At 41.6% G+C, this 22,273-nt stretch overlaps 1 protein-coding gene across 2 annotated transcripts in view; it reads right to left on the bottom strand.

The window, feature by feature from the left end:
- Positions 1-22,273, bottom strand: part of ARHGAP42 (Rho GTPase activating protein 42) — a 328,893-nt gene that overhangs the window by 203,998 nt on the left and 102,622 nt on the right. For both annotated transcript variants that reach the window (XM_075546492.1, XM_075546491.1), the window contains exon 3: positions 13,552-13,613. In XM_075546492.1, coding sequence (XP_075402607.1) covers positions 13,552-13,613 — 62 coding nt within the window. The remainder of the gene's footprint in view (positions 1-13,551; positions 13,614-22,273) is intronic.

The raw sequence follows: 22,273 nt of genomic DNA, 5'->3' as shown, positions 1-22,273 counted from the left end.
AGGTTTGTTTTCTCTGCCCTCCAAAATTAAGTGTTCTCTCAAGGTTTCCAAAGAGCTTTCTAGATGGTTACAGAATGGCTCTTCGGGCATTTTCTTTTTCTAATAGGGCACTTCAGCTGTCAGAGAAGAGTTTCAGAATGTGGAATATGAAAGCAGCACAGAGTAGCTTGTCCCCATGCACGAGTGGGCATGACGGCCAGCGATGGCAACACAGAGGAAATGTGTTTTTAAAGCACAAGGGTAGGAATGAAAATATTTCAAGATGGAGAGCGATTATACGACTTCAAAGTAAAGTCTATGAACCGGGGGAAATGGCAAAGGCAGGGAGATGAAAGCAAGCCCCCGCGATGGGAAAGGCAGGAAACGGCAGTGTCCAGTAGCAGGTCAGAGCCGCCGCACGTCACGCACGGCAACCAAGCCCGGGACGCTCAGTCTCAAGCCAAAGTAAGGAAAAGAAAGAGGTTTCCAAGACAGCTAACGTGACGCCGCGCAAAATCAAACTATGAGCGTCCTCGGTTTAGAGCATCCCGATGTGAACGGATTGCTTTGAAAAACAGCACTCTAAGGGGGCCACAAACATGTTTGTGGAGAGACAGAATTAAAAGAAGATGCCATTTTCCCACAACCTCTTGGAACCCCCCGGTAAGTGATGAAACAGGAGCCCTCGTGACACCGTGGTTAAAGGTCCCGTTTCTAACGGAAAGGTGGTCCGTGGGGCAAACTGCCAACCGCTCCGCGGGAGAGAGATGCAGCATTCCGCTTGCAAAAAAATGTGTAGCCTGGAAATCCTGGCGGAAAGTTCTGCGCTGCCCCATGGGGTCATGGGAAGTTAAACTGGACTCGACAACAAATTTTGGTCTCATCTGATGTTAGCGTTCTCTGCAACTCTCCGTACAGTCAGCGTCAGTCTTAGGAAAACTAACGATTGAAGGCCTATTTTTATAGATCCATCTACAAATCATCGATCTGACCTACACCCATGGACCTGTTGTTGAGTGGATGCCACCGAGCATGTTGGGATCTATGTCCCCAAAGCGAGACATTGCCCCGTCTACGCCACCCTCAGTTGTTCCGCTTGAGCTCACGATTGCAACCGCGGTGCCAGCCCATCGCCTCGAAGGTCTTCCTCCTCCTCACTGTGCAGCTCCTCTACCACGCGCGCCGTCCTTCTCCAGAGGCTGGCTGACCCTAACAGCGGGGCCAAAGTATGCGAGGCCAAGGCTCACCGTGCTCGCTTTGCAGAAGCAGGCTGACCACACCTCCTCCAAGACAGATTGTTGTGCTTCTTCCCCAGCACCACAATTAAATGTAACAGTTCTTCCCAGGTTATCTTTATTCTTTTATCATCCGTATGAGGCAGGTGCAATCGCCTATGGAATGGCAATGTCACTGACACTGATGTGCCAAAAGACAAATTACATACAGATATACCAAAAGACCAAAATACAACAAAAAATCTTTGACATCCCAGTTTTGCTAGCCCAAACAGAACTTCTAATAAAATTCAAGCCTTAATTTAAATAAGGAAAGCGCAGTGTTCTTCCCATTAGCAAGCGCTATTGTGGAGTACCAAAATCAAGCCTATGCTTTGTCTCTTGTATTAATAGCCCTTTATATACTCTGGGCTAGAAGCATTAAGAAGCAGTGAGATAGCTCCAAGGTAGCCTTCCAGGATAGGTTCCCTGACTGACTGTTTCTGTTATAAGATATATTTAGAGTTCTCAAAGACATTTCTAGTTGTCACTCGGTTACAGAATCAAATGACAAAGCCCCAAATATGGATACTTTAAAATTGTTTCTGAAAACCCAGTAATGATTCTATTCAAGTCATTCACAACAAATTAATAAACAGAAGTCAAGGCAATTTATTTCTCTCTCTGCCTTAACTATAGTGAATTAACTCAAGCAATTTGTGTAGTGGTTGTTAGTCAGACACTGTCAGTCTTACTAGTTAGTGGCTGTTAGAAAGGCAACTCTGTAACAACCACATTTTCCTACTCAGCAAAGGAGTACCTGCAGCTAAACCCAAACAAACCCAGCCAGCTCCCCAACTCCCGTCAGCCTCGTGGGCATCAAAACACAGTCACGCGCTCCACTCAACTCATCAGGACAATTTACAGAGCGTCTACTATACAAAAGAATAAAGAACATCTTTACGAAACAGTCCTTTATTTATCCTCAAGGTGCTTAAAATTTTGATACATTTTTAGAAAGGGGAGAGAGGCTGTAACAGGCTGCTGTCCAGTGATTCTGACACATAGCAATCCTGTAGGAAGAACACAGGTTCCCAAGGCTGCACATCTCTATGGAAACAGAATGCCACATCTCTCACCAGCAGCTGGTAAACTCAAATGGTCAACCTTGCAGTTAACCACCAACTGGTGCACCACCTCCTGTAACAGCATAGCCACCTGAGGCCCGAAGATCTGGCATCAAATCTTTGCTCTATGTCTCTACCCCTTACTGGGAGTGGAGGGTAGAGGAAGTGGTTGATGTGTATATCATGTAGAGCCACTCAGTCTAACCTCACTTTGGGGTGGTGAGAATACACATAAAAGTGTATATAATGGCATTTCCAATATATACACACACACACAAATATATTTACACACACAGACATATCATTCCCATGACTATTAGGAAGGAAAAATAAGAGCCCAAACCACTCTATTAGAAGTCATCATAAATTACATGTAGTCTACCACCCTGACATACGTGAATTACATACGTGCAACCTACCACCCTTTATATTTCAACAGGTAACTGGAAATCAGGAATGATACATCTTTACAATTGAATACATGTGAAGATAAGAACTTTATACATGAAAAACACTCTACGATGTTTTATTTTCCTCTCTTTGGAAATATCAGGCGACGTCACTGTATAAAAATGTTGGTATGTATGCATGCATACCTAACAATTGTTTCTAATAAAAGTTAGCCTTCAGATACATCAGAATTATAAATCCATGTTCATGTACATGGAATGTTGGCATACTGTGATTCATTTATCTGAGACAATAAATAAAACTGGATTACTTCAAAGATAATTGGACTTATATGCATATGACAACACCAATGCCAGGGATGTACAGATTAAACAATATCACCGACACGCAGCATAGCTGCAGGGCAAAATATGATGGCAAAAGATGAAACAACGGGAAAACTATCATTAAGAGAATTTGGAACATATGAAGTTCTCAGCCTTTGAATGTTCTCCTCTTTCATGTCTTCCTGGTTCAAAGAGGGGGAGAGAAAATGTGAATCAGACTGGTTAAGGTTTTAACACTCATGTGCCAAAAACATGAAGTAGAAACTTTCTACAGATTACATGTGCCTTGCTAGATTATATTTTTTCCTGAAATACCTATCTGCTTAACTATGATACATAGAGTATATAATACAAGATGACTGGCAGATAGGCCTCCCCCTTCCATCCTTCTTTTATCCTATTCTGACCCAAATTGTTCCTTCTATAATACTCTACAGTTGGGTTCAATAATCAGTTCTAATAAAGACACAGACCTCACAGACAGTACTCACAATTAAGGGGATTATTAGGGAAGTTGGCAGTTTACCAAACACCAGGGTCAGAAAACATGAAAAATACAGGAATTGGTCCTGTGTTCAATCCTCAGCCAACAGCCAAGTCTGTCTTTCTGGTCCTCGGCCTCTCGGCCTACTGGTCCTTTGGCCTCTGACTGCATGGACCGGACCACAAAGCCAGTCTGCAGCTCTGCCTCACAATCCCATCGTCTTAGCGCTGCTCCTTTGTTTGATCTCCCGGTCTCCTGGCCTCGGCCTGTGGTGCCCATGTTTCCTCTGGCCTCAGCATCCACCATGTCAGACTGAGACCTCAAATGTGCTCCACTGGTGGCTCTTCTTCCTGCATGGTTCTGGGATTTGTCTCTCTGCTTCTGAAATGGCCCTTATACACAGAGAAATGACTTGGATAGAGGTGTGATTTTTGTCTTTCATCAAACCATATCCCCAAAGACAAAAGGTGTGGTGACTTGGTTGACACCGTCCAATAATAGGGAGATTCACAGTGTTTCCCACTTCCATCCTGTCCATTAGCAGAGCAGAGAATGTCCTCCAACTTGAACTTATAGCCACAGGCATAGAGGCTATCATTTGTAATACATTACATAGTGTTTGGTGGCTAGACAGGCAATATTGATTATGTCTACATATCATACAGTTATCATTTTTAAAGAGTCATAATTTATGAAGATGAGTTAAAAAACTAGTGTTGCTACAAAACGATAAACTATCAAAGTGTGAAGTTATTGTTGACATATCCTCCCCTCTAGATTTTTGCATACACCTCTAAAGGCAGTGTTTTCCATCTGCCTTATCCTTCCTCAATTAATGTGCCTTCTTCTTTCCACAAGGTCAAAAATGGCCACATTGCCATCCTCAAGGGATTCAAAGGAGGCCTGATGGTGTCGTGTTTATGTGGTGGGCTTTTAGCCACCAAGGCCGGCAGTCGGAAACCAAAGGCAAGGCTTTCTACTCTCAGAAAGAGGGGAAAGCCCATCACCCAAGGCCCAGCTCCGCCTCCTCTAGGGCGCTACCCACTGAAATCCACGGCGTGTTCTCTTTTCTGTTCAGGGACCCAAATTGCATGACTTTTCAATGTTCTTTCATCTGGGGCAATAACATAAATCTAAAGGGCCAAGATGGGGGCTGACGGGTGAATAGGGCAAAGTTCCCCCATCAAATTTGTGTCAGACAGTCATGGCTACTTCGAAGAATAAGCAGGGACATGTTCATCAAGGAAAGCATTCCTCGTGGAAATCGCCTGAGTTTTTCTTTACCAAGGCAATTTTCAATATTCTTAAAACTTCTTACGAAGCCCCCATAATCACTCTCTATCCTTTGGGAGAAATCTATCAGGATTCCACCATGGAAGTCGCCCAAGTCAGTCACTATCATCACCTTCTAGGGTGACCTCTCTGCCTTGAATTGGACAAGCCGCCAGGGCCCCTGGGAAATGCCTGGTGTGCCTGGGCCTTGATGTTGAAGGCCCCTTCAGGAAACTACGGTAACCGTATTAATGAGAGAACTTGTCTGAAGCCATCCACTGATCACCAAGACATGTTTAGACACATTTTGCTGGAAGGACCCATTGCATGTCTGAATAAGAGCCCTGTAACCGTCGTGTTTGCCTCGCCCACATATAATGTGAATTACGAGAGCTCTGGAGCCCAAGCCTGGATTCAAGTCCGCGCAGCACCCCTGAGGAGTGTGGGCCCCTCAGCCACCTCTGTTCCTGGGGCTGCGGGGAGCTGTGAGGACTGGCTTTATTAAAACATATAAAGTCACTGTAACAGTGCCAGGGGACCTTGAAAATGCTCTGTGTCTGAGGTTCTTATCGTATGTAGATGCCAAATAGAAAGCAGCCACGCGCATTTTCTCTTTCTTTCTTTTTAAAAAAATCATTTTATTAGGGGCTCCTACAACTCATCACAATCCATACATACACCAATTGTGTAAAGCACATTTGTATATTCATTGCCCTCATTATTCTCTTTTAAAAAAATCATTTTATTGGGGGCTCATACAAATTTTATCACAAACAATACATACATCAATTGTATAAAGCACGTTTGCTACCCTCATAATTCTCAAAATATTTGCTCTCCATAACAATGTTTCTTTTTTAAAAAATCTATTCTGCCACTCTGTGGCTTTCTTTCTTTCTTTTTTTTAATTTTAGCACATTTGCACATTCATTGCCCTCATCATTCTCAAAATATTTGCTCTCCACCTAAGCCCCTGGTATCAGCTCCCCATTTTTACCATTCTCTCCTCACTCCCTCATGAACCCTTGATAATTTATAAATTATTATTTTATCATATTTTGCACTGTCCAACGTTTCCCTTCACCCACTTTTCTGTTGTCCATCCCCCAGGGAGGAGGTTCGATCCTTGTAATTGGTTCCCCCTTTCCAACTCACTCTCCCTCCACCCTCCCAGTATCGCCATGCACACCAGTGGTCCTGAAGGGATCATCCGCCCTGAATTCCCTGTGTTTCTGATTCCTATCCATACCAGTGTATATTCTCTGGTCTAGTCTGATTTGTAAGGTAAAATTGGGATCATGAGAGTGGAGGGGTAGGAAGCATTTAGGAACTAGAGGAAAGTTATATATTTCATTGTTGCTACATCGCATCCTGACTGGCTTGCCTCCTCCCCAAGACCCTTCTGTAAGGGAATGTCCACTGGCTTACAAATGGTCTTTGGGTCTTCACTCAGCACCCCCCTCCCTTCACAATGATATGATTTTTTGTTCTGATGATGCCTGATACCTAATCCCTTCGACACCTCATGATCGCACAGGCTGGTGTGCTTCTTCCATGTGGGCTTTGCTGCTTCTGAACCTTTAAGACCCAAGATGCTATATCTTTTGATAGCTGGACACCATCAGCTTTCTTTGCCACATTTGCTTATGCACCCACTTTGTCTTCAGTGATTGTGTTGGGAGGGTGAGTATCATAGAATGCCAACTTAATAGGAGAAAGTATTCTTGCATTGAGGGCGTATTTGAGTGGAGGCCCAATGTCCATCTGCTACCTTAATACTAAACCTATAAATATATGTACATAGATCTATTTTCCCATCCTCATATATATAGTTACATATTACATCTTTATTTAGACCTCTATAAATGCCCTTTGCCTCCTAGCTCTTTTCTCTATTTACTCTGACTTTCCTCTTGTCCCACTATCGTGCTCAGTCCCCACCAGGGTTTCAGCAATTCCTCTTGGTTACATTACCCTTGATCATGCCCTACCAGGCCTCCTACACCCTCCTCACCACCGATTTGGATCACTTGTTGTTCCCTTGTCCCTGGGTTTGTTAACACCGCTACCTTCCCCCCCCCACCAGCCCCTCTCCCACGTCCCCCTGGAACTGTCAGTCCCATTGTTTTCTCCTCCAGATTGTTCATCCAGCATATCTTACTTAGACAGAGCTGCACCACGTGCATTTTCTACCAGCATATGAAACAAATAAATTTAATATGTCCCCTAATACTTTATATGTTATCCATATTAAAAATTATTGATGTATTCTATAGCCATCTATTTTGGTACCAAGTCTGGAAAATCCAGTGTGTGTCTTATGCTTCAAATATATTGTACTCAGCCCAGCCATATTTCAGGTGCTCAACAGCCACGAGTGCCTAATAATGTCCAATGTATCGGGCCGCACAGGGTCAGTCCTCAAATCTTGAGAGCGCATAAGAACCCAAGCCCAGTAATACAGATTTCTAACATTCTTTTTACCTTTCCCTTTCCCTGTTTAAATAAGATTTAAATCTATTCTAATCATGACTCATAAAAACTAAAAGAAATGAAAATAATTAGAGATTTCCATACTCTTTCTTATAAAGGAAGGGGGCATGACTGCAATGTCAACTGAGGTTATAAATTTCTGCTTCCAAACCTCCCACATTGTTTGGTTCCAAAACACTATGCAGACGTCTAGTCCATTTCAGGAAAGTACTTTCATTAACCACAGCCAAAATGACTAAGCAGAGGACCAAACCGAAAGATCATTCATCCAGGGAAGCCTAAATTCAACTGTTTAACTTAAACAGGTCTTCAATGTGAAGGGGACATACTGTGTCGATGGTGAAATAAAAAATAAATGTCTCAGAAATGAAAATGAAAATGCAAGTTTTAAAAGAAATTCACTTGTATAAACTCTCTTTGGATAAGCATCAACTAAAATACTCTCATGTTGAAGCTATCTCAATGGGTGACTGGGATAGAGACAAGAGAACCAAATATTTCCATCGGTGGACAAAACACATTTATTAAGAACAAAGACCCTAAATACAGAGAGAATGGGAATCCCAGGAGCAGAAACAGGGTAGAGAAAAACCAATGACAGGTTTGAGAGCTACAGCCTCTAGCTTGAGGGAACCACCAGCAACTGAGACCACCTCCTATCAGCTTGTATTTACTATGGCCCCACGTTTGTTCGATGGCCAAGTGACACATGGGACTTTGTGAGTAAGTGCTTCAAATATCTGTCGTCAGGGTCCCTAGACAGGCCTCCTTTGCTGTGCCTACTGCACCTGACTGCGGCCTGGCCTCCGTCCACATCAGGGCTCAGCCTTCCCAGTTCTGTTTCCACACTCATAAACTGGGTGATCTTATCCATTCTCACCGCTTTCAATACCCTCCCCGTGCTGACAGCATCTAAATTTACAGATCCAGCCCCAGCTACTTCCCTGAACTCCACACGCAGGCGGCCCGGTGTTCTCTAGACAAGGCTACTTGGATATCCAGCAGACTTGCAAAATTTAGTAAATTTAAATTGTATTTCTTCCCCTCAATAATTGGTACCTGGGTCAACTATTCCTTGTCTTGTGTAGTCTCAGAGTCTTTTCCCCAGAAGAGCAGATCCGTGACACTTTCTAAACAAAATCTGTATGGAAGTGCTACATTCTATAGATAAAAATTCTTAAATTTTTTCAAGGTTTGTGAAGGAGGGAAGGGGGTGTGGGGAGGAGGGAGGAAATGAGGAGCTAATACCAAGGGCTCCAGTAGAAAGAAAATGTTTTGAGAATGATGATGGCCACAAATGTACAAATGTGCTCAACACAATGGATGGATGGGTGAATGGTGATGAGCTGTACAAGCCCCCAATAAAATGTTTTTTTTAATTCTTAAATTTTCAATGAACATGCAATTCAAAAAGCCTATACCATCAGTCAATATTAGATTTCCAATTTGTAAGTAAGAAGTATTTTATTAAGATTAGCACAAAAAAAGGGGGCTGAAAGATGAAGCTTTCTACTCCTGTACCTAGTCCTGGAAACCCACCCTAGGTAGTCAGAGATCTCTACCCATCTTATACAGTCGCATGAGTTGGAATCCACTCTATGGGAGTAAGTTTGGTTTGGCTTTGATTTAAGTACAAAACACTATTGCATTATTGTTGCTATTTTTCTGTCATCAAAACAATCTTTTTAGTGTGGCCTAGTGATGGCAGGCATCATCCAACATTTTGATTAAGCACTACTTAAGAAAGTTACCGTATATATTCGAGTATAAGCCAAGTTTTAATGCATTTTTGAGATACCTTGGCTGATTGATATTCAGGTTGGCTTATACTCAAATATATATGGTAGTAAGAGACTAGGAGGTTCTATTTGTCAAATCAATGTTTCTTTGGGTTTGGGGGGATTTTTTTCCCCTGCAAATAGCCTTTAGATGGATAGGGCAATAAATTCATCTTACTACATATTGTGAATCATTAGTAATGAGAGGATGTGTTTAAATTGCTAAGGTCTACATACCCTCTTTGATTTTATGAAATTTTATTTTTGTTTACTCGCTGTCCTGGCATACTTGGGTTTTAGTAAAATCAAACTCATATATAATAATCCTTATTTATTACTGCAAAAATCCACAGGATTAAGTGACTTTATAATCCAATGATTATTAAATTCCTTTACTCTTGCCTAGTACAGTTAAAATAATTTATTTCCTTAGCAAAGCATTCATTTAAAATACCAATTATCTGGCCTCTCTTAGTACGAAATTGGCTGTTAGCTATATTTTCATTCAGATATGATAACAACATATGTCTGAGAGCAATGATGAAGCAACAACAGGTTTAGGTTATAATTTTAGTGATTAACTGATATACAATCTTGGTAGAAACATATTCCACTGGGCTCGTAACTTCACTCTGGGGGGCTGTTATCAGTTATTTTTTCCTTGATTTTGCACCTTCTTTATTTCAGACCTTCTTTAAAATTATAGGTGAAGTTATGAAACCACACAGTATGACTACACTCATAGAAGTCCTTAACTCAACCTCAGAAACACAGTGGAAAGACAACACGAGGAGTTTAGATACACTAAAGGAAGGAGTCCGATCTTGGCTCACATCACTTATGAGACACACAAGGAGGTTAAAGAGGTAGGGTCTTGGAAACCCACAGGGGCAGTTCTACCCTGTCCTGCCAGGTCACTGTGAGTCGGATGACAGGGAGTATGAAACACACAATCACATCCCTTGCCCATTTCCTCTTTTTGATCTTTGCCCTGCATCCCATCATACTGGATGATCTCAAGACCCTATTCATAACACATATCAATCTCTAAATTTTTGAAGACCGTTGATCTCGGACTCAGACCCATCTTAACCTCGTCAGTCTCCAGACTAGTTTCATGGCTCCGCTCAGCACAATTCACTCCCCTGTCCTCTTGCACCTTCACCTTCGTTACCAGTGAAATACCGAAATATGCTGTGCACCCCCTCTCTATTCTATGGTCAGCTGTGCCCTCTGCCTCATGTCCCTCTGTACTCAGCAAAGGTCCGTTGTCATACAACACAGATGCCACCCCTTTAGTCCAGCAGCACATTTTCTGTGCCAAGTGCGAACTTGAATCTTACCACCAAACTCAACCATTACTCAGTCTTAAGATCCAAGGCTGATAAAAATTTTTGAAAAGAGGGTAGCTAATTTTTCTGAGGTACATGTGTATTTATGTAGTCTAAGTTACCTGGATCAGTAACCAGTAAGTAGTCCCTTTCTTGACTCTTCTCGTCGATTCATGTCCCTGGATGTTTCTCACAATTTCTAGAAACTCCTTGAGCAGCAGGTGAGCAAACTTTCCTAACATCTACCCAACCTGTGTTTCCAACCAATTTATTGTTCCAAATGTCGACTGTGTTTACCAACCAACTTCTTTCTTTACTCCCTGTCTCTGTACACTAGATTCCATCATCTGTATTTAAGGAATTCAATTCAAAGTTTCCCATTTCTCGTTCATGCTTTGCAATCTCTTCTAGTTCGTTGGCTGTGCCCCTTGAGTTCTTCTCTGTCCTATAAGAACATCCTCTGGGATCTACTTCCTCCCTCAGCATACAACTCACTTTCTCCTAATCCTGAAACCAACACAGTCCCTAAAATCATAGCCCATTATAGCTCATGCTTATTGTATTGTTCTCCAGAATAATTTGCACAAGGTTTGAATTAAAAGTCTCACCCAACCCAGAACCCTACATTCCCCTGGCTTTCTTCCATGTCGCCTCTACCTCCTAATTGTCACTCCATGTCATTTCTACCTCTTAATTTTTATGTCTCTCTAACCACTCTTTTCCATTTCCATCATGAGATCCTCTCGCAGGTGTTAAGTGCATATATTACACGAAAGAACTTGAACCTCTGCCGGGTAGTTCACAGAGAGTGAATTATAAGTACAGCTCTTAACACAGGGCCGTATTTAGCCTACAGTATTATGATTAAAATCTCCTACACACACATACTGCTTTCTTTGATCTGCCCAGAAAAACCAGTCTTCCAGAAAGGTTTATCTGTATCAAATACAGATAACATTCAATGGCGTTCTCTGTACTACTGGGAGCAGATATGTGGCAGGCACACCCCACTGCCACCACAGCTATTTCTTCCTTGTTTTATCCTATCACGTGGGAAATTAATGTTGCCAAATCCCACAATGTTCCTCTCTACGGTATAGATTCCAAAACCTATTTAGCCTCCCACCCCCTTTTCAAGGAAGAAAACATCAGTGCCATCCTGGACAATTAAACAATTTCTGTATTCTAACCCATCATCAAGATAAAGTGTAGGCATCTGCTTTTGCAGTACCCTCTGGGTCACTGCAGTGCCTGCCAGGGGTGGTATCACCGACTTTGGGAAACACTGTTCTGTACTTTCATTCAAACACTTCTGGCCATTCTCCCATTGCCTACAAAGAGCATCAGAACATCTTAGCACAGACTTTGAAATCCGTTACATAACTACCAGCCAGCCTTCTACTATACCCTTAAAAAACAATATTCCCTACGTGGTGTTCTCTGAATATACATTGTACTTTCTCTCAGCTTGTGGCCTCTGTTCAAGCTCTCTTTAAGACCACCACACTTAAGTTGTGTGACTTTTTCCCAGGTTGGGACTATGTCATAAGGAACCAAAACCAAGTTCCTTATGAGTCCAGTGCACTCTCTTTAAATTGCTTCCCGTTATAAATAAGTTAAATAAGCACAGGTGTGTGTGGTACTCCTACAAACTTTAGTCACCATTTGAGTTCTAGCACTATTTGTGTACATCCTTTGAATCCGGCCCAAACTAAAACCAATGCCATGGACTCAACTCCAACCTCCAGCGACCCTATAAGACTGAACAGGGTTTTTAAGGCTGTAAGTCTCCATAGGAGAGAGAGCCTCATCGTTCTCTTGCAGAGTGCCTGGGGATTTGAACGAACCACACACCTCAGCTAGGAGCCCAGTGCATTTATCCCAGCACCGCCAAAGCTCCCACGTGTGCACACACTCCTTCAATTAGAGGGAAAATCCAGTCATATCACAGACAATAACTACACACAAGTTTGTAAATCTTTTGGTAACTAAAACCCACTAGAGTTATCACCACCAACATTTAGCTATTTCCTACATGCTCAGTGGATGCTCACAGAGCCTTTGTGGTATGGCGGGCTGTTTAATGAAGTGCAAACCACAAGATTGGTGGTTCAAGCCTGCCAGCTACTGCGGGAAGAAAGATGAAGCTGTCTACTCCCATACAGATTTAAGTCTCAGGAAACACAAGGGGCTCCTGCACCATCCCCAAAGGGGCACGAGGTGTTGGGACAGATATGATAGCAGCGAGCTCGGTTTTATCTCTGAGCTGTTGCTCAAGGGGAGCCCTGGTGGTGTCGTGAGTGATGAGGGGGAGTAAAAGCTTGGCAGCTCTTAAGAACGAGCTGCCCCACAGGAGAAAGATGAGCCTTCCTGCTCCCACAAAGATTGACAATGTCACAAACACGCGGAAGGCGGTCGTAGTCCTTCCTGTAAATTCTGTCTGCGTCAGAATGTACTCAAGGGCAGAGAGTCTGGCTTTTGAGTTGAGGCTCGATGGTTCATAGCACCCCGGTGGGGTGAAGGGCCCTATTTTCCACACCATGAATGAGGACAATGGGTCAGATCTAAGGGCCAGCCCAAATCTGAACACAATAGGGGCAAACTTATATTTTGGAAATAGTAGTATTCTCAACAGCTCTGCCCTGACACCTGTGCATAATTCACCTCTTTAACTGGTTTCCCATGGTCTTCAGTCTAACACAAACTTCCCAGTCTTTAAGACTCAATTCACATATCACTTTTCCAAGAAAGTCTCCTGTTAAAGCAGAACGAAGTACTTGTTCTCCCCATGAACTGTCTGTAACACTTGACACATGTCTTCATGATCATACTAGTGAGAAGTTCACTCAGCTAGAATAAAGTGCTTAAGGGTGGTCTTGTTCAATGTCCTCATTCCAATAAACATGCCTGGCAGAAAAAATGAGTATCATTTACATCCACTGAACAAATGAAATACACGAGCCAATGGAATATTTAATGAGGAATACTGGACAATATTGCTCTGACATGTTTTATGATGCATTTATACACACAGCAAGCAGTAAGGGCTATAGGGCTAAGTCTGACTGAGAATGTTCATGGCTCGTTACAGAATGCCAAAACCACACCCGATTTCCAGAAAGACAGACGGACTTACCAGTCTTCTCCTTTCTTCTTCTACTGCAATGAGTAGCCTTGCGAATTCTTTCAATGATTGAGCTGTTTAGGGGATGAGTGAAAAAGCAATCATTAATTTATCAAATATGTTGAAACAATGGCAAACCAAACAAAAAATAAGTAAGCAAATGGGAGTGATAGTAATGTATACAATAAAAACAGTCATTTTCAATTATATCAATATTCCTGCCCAATACTTAATATAAACTATGAACTAAAGTTGAAATGCTTAGGTTACAGAAATGACCAAAAAAGTGAATGCAGAATTTATTTTTATTTAAACTTTGAGTTTTCTCTCCTATGGCTTTATTCTGTAGGCTACACACATCTGCTTTTATTCACATTAATACTGTAAATATCCAGGATATCATGGCACAGAGTCCAGAGTAAAGCCTGGCATGAGGGTGGGTTTTGTGGTAAGTTTTCATTGAATTAATTTTGAAAAGCATATTAAGTGAGGAATACAAATTTCAAGAGTCTCATCGAGCAAACTTATTAAGGAAAACAACAAAGGTTCCAATTCAACACTTTAAACTTCTAATCTAAGAATTTTTTTCTCCCACTTTTCCGAGTCTTACATGCTGGGGTGCAATGCTATCCCGATGAGTCATTTCTATTGGATTTTATTCATAGTTGACATAGCAGAATTCAGAGGATCAGCTGGGTGTCTTTAGTTAATGTAATAAATATGAGGAGGGCTTTGAAACACTTGGAGAAACATCCTATGTCCTTAATTCCACTTTTCCAACAAACAATTTTCAGCCTACTTATATATCAATGGCCTTAGAATTGGTATAAATTAAATAATTTGGAAATGTGATATTTGGGTTTCTGCAACAGTATGAATACTAATGCCACAATTTATCCAGACTTGACATCAGGAAATTGAACAAGAAGATATTTTACAAATACAGTATTTGATACCAAAACAACAACAACAAACACTGCCACGAGTCATTCCAACTAATAGCGACCCTTTAGAACAGGGGCTAAAGGGTCTATCCCATTGCCAATAGGGTTTCAGATACTGCGCATATTTACCAGGACAGACAGTCTCATGTTTCTCCTACACAGTGGCTGGTGGGTTTGAACCTTCGACCTTGAGGCCTGCAGTCCAATGCCTAACCCACTATTCTACCAGGGCTGCCAAGTGTGAAATCACTCACTCACTGCCATTGAGTTAATTCTGACTCATACTGGACCTATAAGGCAGAGAATAAGAAAGAAAGACTATGGGTTTCTGAAACATTAACTGTTTATAGAGTAAAAAGCCTCATCTTTCTCCTGTGGGGCACCTGGTGATTTTGAACCGTTGACTTGGAAGTTAGTAGCCCAGCATAGAGCCCACTATGCCAGTGAGGATCCTTCTATATATTTTTCCTTTTTTAAAATTTTATTTTATTGAGGGCTCTTACAGCTCTTATCAGAATCCTTACAGATATCCATTGTGTCAAACACATCTGTACATATGTTGCCATCATTCTCAAAACATTTTCTTCCGACTTGAGCCCTTGGTATCAGCTTGGTAACAAACCCAGGAGCAAGCAGACACCAAGTGATCTAAAATCAATGGCGAGGAGGGTGTAGGAGGCCTGGTGGGGCTCGATCAAGACAATGCAGCCCAGAGGAATCACTGAAACCCGAAGGAAGGCCGGATATGAGAGCGGGACAAGAGGAAAGTAAAAGGAAATAGAGGAAAGAACTGGGAGCAAACGACATTTATAAAGGGCCTTCTATGTTTTTATATGTTTTTCTTTCAGTAAATAAAGCATTCCAGCTTCACTCTGGTAGCCAATCTCACAGCCACCAAAGGTCCTCTCGATGAGGTTTAAGAAGAGGACAAACCGGCAGGGTAGCAGGGAAGCCAGTAAGCCTACAGAGAACGCAGACAAATGGGGGTCAGGGCGGCAACCGAACAGAGACAGCAGGTACTCCTGCGGCTGGTGGTTCAAAACGAGGAGATAAAAGCAGAAATAATAGTGAAAAGTGCACACAAAAAGTACTTTAACCAACACTTCTAAACCAATGTTTCCCCCTCTTACTCCACTTCATGGCACATGAAGAAAATGATCTTCATTCCTAAGAGGCTGCTCTGACCTAGTTCAGATCTGGTGTGGCTGCAAAAAACCTCATGGGAACCCTCTTGATAATGCCCAGGACACATTTGTCACAGTGCACAGAGAGACCCATCGGGAAGACCCACTGTGGATTGGGATGGGAAATTCTCAAACAATCTAACTCAGAGCTTCCTTTCACGAGAAGCTACTGGACAGTGCCGCCTAACAGAATATGTGACTAAACCAGGAGAGAAAGAAGACCAAATGTAGGTGAGCCATGAAGAGTGAAAGCCTGCTTTCACCTTATCAAATACCAAAAAAGGGGGGTGCTTTCAAACTGGAAATTGGAGTGCAGAAAACGGAACTGTCCAGTCTAGAAAAATTATAAATACTGGCCCCCCGAAAAAACTGAACCAGAATTGGGAACCTGCCCTACCTCCTAATAGTGAGACGTTCCTGCAGCACCAGGACTCAGGCTGTGGGAGCTACTAGATTGAAAAGCCCCACTTTGGGTCTCCTTTCATACCACATCACTTCATCATGCATTTTGAAAAAATGGGGCAAATACTACACAGGCTCAGAGGAAAAACGAGCATGGGAAATCAAAATGGTCTAATGATACTCGCCAGCAACCTGGGAAATATGAAGGCGAGCGGCAGGGCCTCTGAAATTATGAGAGGAGATATTTCCCTTCCTTGAACTCTGTCCCATGAAAAACTTAAATATTTCAAAGAATATACACTCAAATAATTTACCTTGGGGCCTCATTTTACTAGAAGGTCCTGCACAATGCATTCTGACAAAACATGGGAATAAACAAAAGTGAAGAAGTAGTCCAGGAAGAAAAAGTATGTTTGGAAATGGATTGTGGAAGCAATTGTACAATTCTGCTCGATGTGACTGAAATATGGAATGATATATGCATTAACTCCTAATTAATAATAATTTTTTAAAACCACAGGTCCAGGAAAGGATTTTGGGTTTGCACAAAATCCTAGCTCTAACTTAAGAACAATTAGTTCTTCTTTAAAAAAAATCATTTTATTAGGGCCTCAAACAACTCTTATCATAATCCCTACATACATCAATTGTGCAATGCATATTTGTACATGCATTGCCCTCATCATTCTCAAAACATTTGCTCTCCACCCAAGCCCCTGGCATCAACTCCTCATTTTTCCCCTCCCTCCCCGCTCCCCCTTCCCTCATGAGCCCTTGATAATGTATAAATTATAATTGTGTCATATCTTGCACTGTCCAACATATCTCCTCACCCACTTTTCTGTTGTCCATCCCCCAGGAAGGAGGTTATATGTAGATCCCGGTAATCGGTTCCCCCTTTCCAACCCACCGTCTCTTCACCCCCCCACTATCGCCACTTACACCAATGGTCCTAAAAGGGATCACCCATCCTGGATTCCCTGTGTTTCCAGTTCCTATCTGTACCAGTGTACATCCTCTGGTCTAGCCAGATTTGTAAGGTAGAATTGGGATCGTGATAGTGGGGAGGAGGAAGCATTTAGGAACTAGAGGAAAGTTCTATGTTTCATTGTTGCTATACTGCATCCATTCTGGCTCATCTGCTCCTCACAACCCTTCCGTAAGGGGATGTCCAATTGCCTACAGATGGGCTTTGGGTCTCCACTCTGCACTCCCCCTCATTCACAATGATATGATTTTTGAACGATCAGTTCTTACATCATAGCCCCGCTTGATCCTCACCCTCAGGAAAGGGACACAGAAGATAGGGTGCTATAGCAAAATGTGGAGAAGAAATCAGATGGCACTCTGTTGTTGGGCTGTGCTGATGAGAGAAACAAATCCAGGAGCACTCACTTGTGTAAAAAAGAGCGTTATATCAAAGAATAATTGTATATTAAGAAAACATCCCAGCGCACTGCAGATCAAGACCATAAGTCTGATATTAGCCCCTAAGTCTGATACTAGTCCATAAATCCCTCTTCAAACTCACACAGCGCACGCCATTGCAAAATGCTGGAGTGTCACAGGCCAATCGGTGCAACGTCTTGTGGATCTAGTGGTGGTGGAAGCATCTCCAGGGTGAAGCAGAGAGAGGGACTTTTGCAGGTCTCAGCAAGTCTCCGTGTGACTTGTCAACAGGAAGACAAAGGCAGAGAGAGAGAGGAAGTTCCCATCCTCATGGGAAGGCCATGCCCACAGGAGGCATCGTCAGCCTGTGACCTGATCGACAGGTTGTTCTCCACCCACCGCTATACTTATTATCAAGTTGACATGAAATTATTTAATTATCACACAGGCTGTCAGAGAAAATAGCGTCCGGGGTCTTAACGGCTTGTCTCCAAACAGCCATCCAAGTGAAATGTTGATTAAGTCCACATGGAGGAAGCACACCATCATCAGTCACAGGACTGTACATCATATAATACGAAGTCAATGGAGGGATTAGTATCAGAGCCTAAATTGTGCGAATCCGGTTTGCAGAAGGCTATCGGTGATGGTGGGACCTCAAGATTCAAGATTCATTTGTGGGAACTACAAGGGAAACAGCATCCAGTGAACTCCCTCTCTCCACAATTGGGGGAAGAGAGGGTAGCGGTCGCTAAGCAGAGTGCACTGGAGAGGCAAATATAGGAGATCAAAGGCGTAACTCGGACTTGAACAACGCTGGACCTGATCTGGCTTAACTATTTTCTGGGTGTTGTTTTCTTTGTTCATGTTACGGTGTGTCTCAGACGTATTGTATCATTGAAGGTCATTCTCTTGAAGTTGTGTTCTATGTTTTTCTATATATGAAACTCAGGATTGATGAACCTATAGGGACAACAAGTAGAAAAAGGGTGTGTTCTGGTTTGGGAGGGTTTTTTATGTGGGGGGGAAGGAATACAGTGGTGATTGCGGGCATAAAAGGGAGACAATGTCAAAGAGTACAGGAAGAAAAAGAATGGAAACTGAATGGGATAGCAAGTGTACAATTCTGCTTGACGTGATTGAACAATGGAATGATATATGTAGCGACTCCCAATTCATAATAAATTTTAAAAATAAAAATAAATCTAGGAAAGGGGGGGGGAGTGGAATTCCCATGATGCCACAGGGATCGTCCACTAACACAGTTGTGTGAGAGAAGAGCTTGTCTAGATTAGAGCAAAAAGCTAAAATTACAAGAAAGAGATCTCTCCAAAGGGAACTAGGATTGGGGCGGCAGAGGTGGTAGTGGAACTGATGTCTCTGAATTTATTGAAAGGAAATTTGTACTTCTGGAAAAACGCTTTTTAAGAATAAAATTAGTGATAAGTACTTTTCCGCTCTTTGTATTTTTTTTAATTCAAAGGTGATTACTAACTCTTGGGCAAACAAAGTTTATAAGAAAGGGAATATAATCTTATTAATTATATAACTGAGTTGCAAATTACTGGTTTTACTAAAATTAAGTCTAACTATATTTCAAGAGTAGAGAAATATTAAAATACAATGTACTGAGAATAATAAAATGCAATATTGTCATGACAACAGTATAAAGTTAAGAGGTGGTATATAAAAACCCAAGATTCATGAATTAATTTAAAGAAAGAAATCTTGTAATCTTGGGTTTTACATAAATAAATAACTAAAAATGGTCCAAAGCCATCTGCCTGGAAAATTAAAATAAATTATAGAGATGTTATGATAGAAGATGTTCAGTTTTGTTAAGGATAATATCGATGACTTTCAAAACAACGAAAAATGCCATACAAATGTTTTATTTCCCCTACTAGACTAAATTCTATAAAGGCACAGATTGCATTTAACTCAATTTCCCAAAAGGCTTAGTAAATACTTAGTCCATGGCAGCCTATCAACAGGTACTATTAGAATAGGTGGATATACAACCTTGATTTTGGATTGCTATCTATATACTAACCCTAGCACTTGGACACCCAGGGAGATGGCTACCCTCCAACGTAGCAATGGCCTAGTGTACCAGTCAGCATTTCACGAACCTGGGGTCATGTCTGTCTGGTTCTCAGGGCTGCAGAAGTTCACAGGCTTCCCTGCAGACCCCTACTAATCCCACAGCCCATTGTGGCCTCCTCTTAAACCGAATTGTGATTACAAGTTAGGAGACCCAGGTTCTCATATTGCAGTAGTCCAAAAATTAATAATGCTGCTTTATGCTTTGCTTGAATGATCTTCTTCTCTGTTTCTCATAGAAGTACTATTTATAAACTCAGTGAGATCACAGTTGCTGTTATAATGGGAGCAAAGACAAATTCTAACATTGAAAAACAATGCTATGTCCGCTTCCTGAAAACAAAAACTATTCTCCCTCTAGCAGTTTTCTGGGACTGGTTCCCAAATGAACAACACATTTTGCTCTCTTTTCCTTGGTTGATTTATGGCAATGGCTTCAAGAAACCATGGGTGTTGTCTTTAAATCATATAGCCCCATTCCATAAAACTGTACATTTCTTGTCCAAATAAAGTTATTCGTGTTTGTAAGGGAGCACAAACAGCCAGGAACCACTAACTTGATTAGGGACACCCTACAACTTTTGAAGCCCATCTTTAAATTTTTTCCCCCAAAGCCTTCCTAATGATGTCGAAATATATTATTAATTTACTAAATATTACCCAAAAGGAAAGTAAGAAATAATGACTCTGTATCTCATCTCCATTGAGTCCATTCCATCTGAGTGCAAGTCTGTAGGACAGAGCAACTTGGCTCCGGTGGGTTTCCTAGACGGTAAACCTTCAGAGGAGTAGAAAGCCCCACCTTTCTCCTGCAGAGTGGCTGGTGGTTTCCGACTACTGACCTTGCAGCAATTGTACCCCACCATGCCACCCGGGCTCTTTTAACAATCCTATATAGCAGGTGTATGCCCCTTGGTTGTACAGTGGTTATGTGTTGGGTTGCAATCCACAAGGTTGGCAGTTCAAAACCACCAGTTGCTCCTCAAGAGAAAGACAGGCAGGGCTGTCAACTCCTGTTAACAGTTACAGTTTCAGAAACTCACGGGGCAGTTCTGCCCTGTCCTATAGGGTTGCTGTGAGTTGGAATGAGTGAGTTGAGTTTGGGGATTTTTTATATACTGCATATAAAATTTTCTTAAGCGGTTACATATCTTGTAAGCTAGGTTTTAAGAAAAGGGCTGATGGAAAAAGCCAGTTACATCCCTGCCTTTCTCACCCCCAAACTACCTGTTACATAAACTAGAAAAAGTCCCTGGAGCTCCCTACAAAGGAAAAGCCAATGGTACAACTTCTGATCCACAGGGCCCACAAATTCCTTACGACCACTCCAATTTCAGAGTCTATTCTACACAAGACATCCATCGCAAAACATATACAAAATATGTACCATTCCCTCAGCATAAATCACAATGTCTTATACAGAACAGGTACTCAAAAAAATCTTTGATGTTGTATGAACTCTTGAGTCATTTATTTTAAAATCTAGACAAAATCTGGAAATTTTGCTTATTATATACAAACCTCTAGTACCCCAGGATTTTCCTATAATAAGCAATTATTTGTGGCACTTTATTGGTTTAAAATATTAATACATGTGTGTGTCTAACAACCATTCATGAGTCCTACGAGACTGTGAAATCAGGAGAGAGAGGAGGCTTTCTGTCCCTGTCAAGTTTTACAGTCTCAGACCGAAAGGGGCAGCCCTCCTCTTCCTATAGGTTTACTTTGAGCTGGAATCTGCTCCTTGGTAATGATTTTGCTTTTCAAACAATCATTTTACTATATATAATATGGGATTCGGAACCACAACTGGTCCTTCAACTACAAATCTAATCAAGCCTAAGTTTTCTGACAGGAGTCTGATTTAGCGAGAACAATTTTCCAAAGACAATCATTAATAAACAGTAGCCTGTAAGATAAAATCATTATTCAACAGAGGACTGTCAGATAAAAATTAGCATGTCTAACAATACCTTCCCATCATCTAGTATCTCTATTATCACTGACCTTTATTCTAGGATTCATAAAGTACTGTGGAAAGAATTGCCCAGATAATTTGGAAGGTAATTGTACATATCTAAATGCCTGCCACCTCCTTTATATATAAAGGGAAACTGTCTAACAAACTCCTTGAAAATGGAGTTATAGCTACAGACACAGAGTTCAGAATGTGTAAAGTATCCCTTAAGGAATTGCGGTCAAAGGGCCATATTCATTGAGTACATCTCAAATCTCTTTCCTAGTTAATCCTTAGAACTGGATTAAATTCATTTGACTATTTTTGACTATGGAAAGCTTGTTTAGTGCCTATAAGTAACCATGAGAGAAAGTTAAAATTCCCTATTCATTGTTAACGTAACTCCACTCCACCAAGAACGAGGCACTACTCTATTAACTGTTTCCACACCACTCACCCAGCTAGCAGGTCGCCCCGATACATTCTAGTACTCAGACACACTCACCTTTCTTCTAACACTTCACCGTAACTTAGATATCCAGCTTTATTTATTAAAACAAAATAGAAATTTAGTTATCTTTAAGGTACCTCAACCTGATTATGTACATGTCCTCCTGTGGTCAGCTGGTTTTGTTTGTTTTCCCTACATACCAAACAAAACAAAACAAAAACACAAACATTCATCTTAACTACTCAAATCTTACCTCAATACAAGAATGGTTTGTTCTAATAATGTGGCACTGTATAATACCCAC

Source organism: Tenrec ecaudatus, chromosome 4, assembly GCF_050624435.1.
Source record: "Tenrec ecaudatus isolate mTenEca1 chromosome 4, mTenEca1.hap1, whole genome shotgun sequence".
Taxonomy (NCBI): Eukaryota; Metazoa; Chordata; class Mammalia; order Afrosoricida; family Tenrecidae; genus Tenrec; species Tenrec ecaudatus.
Note: the sequence above shows the minus strand (reverse complement) of the source record. Positions and strands in the feature narration are given on the sequence as shown.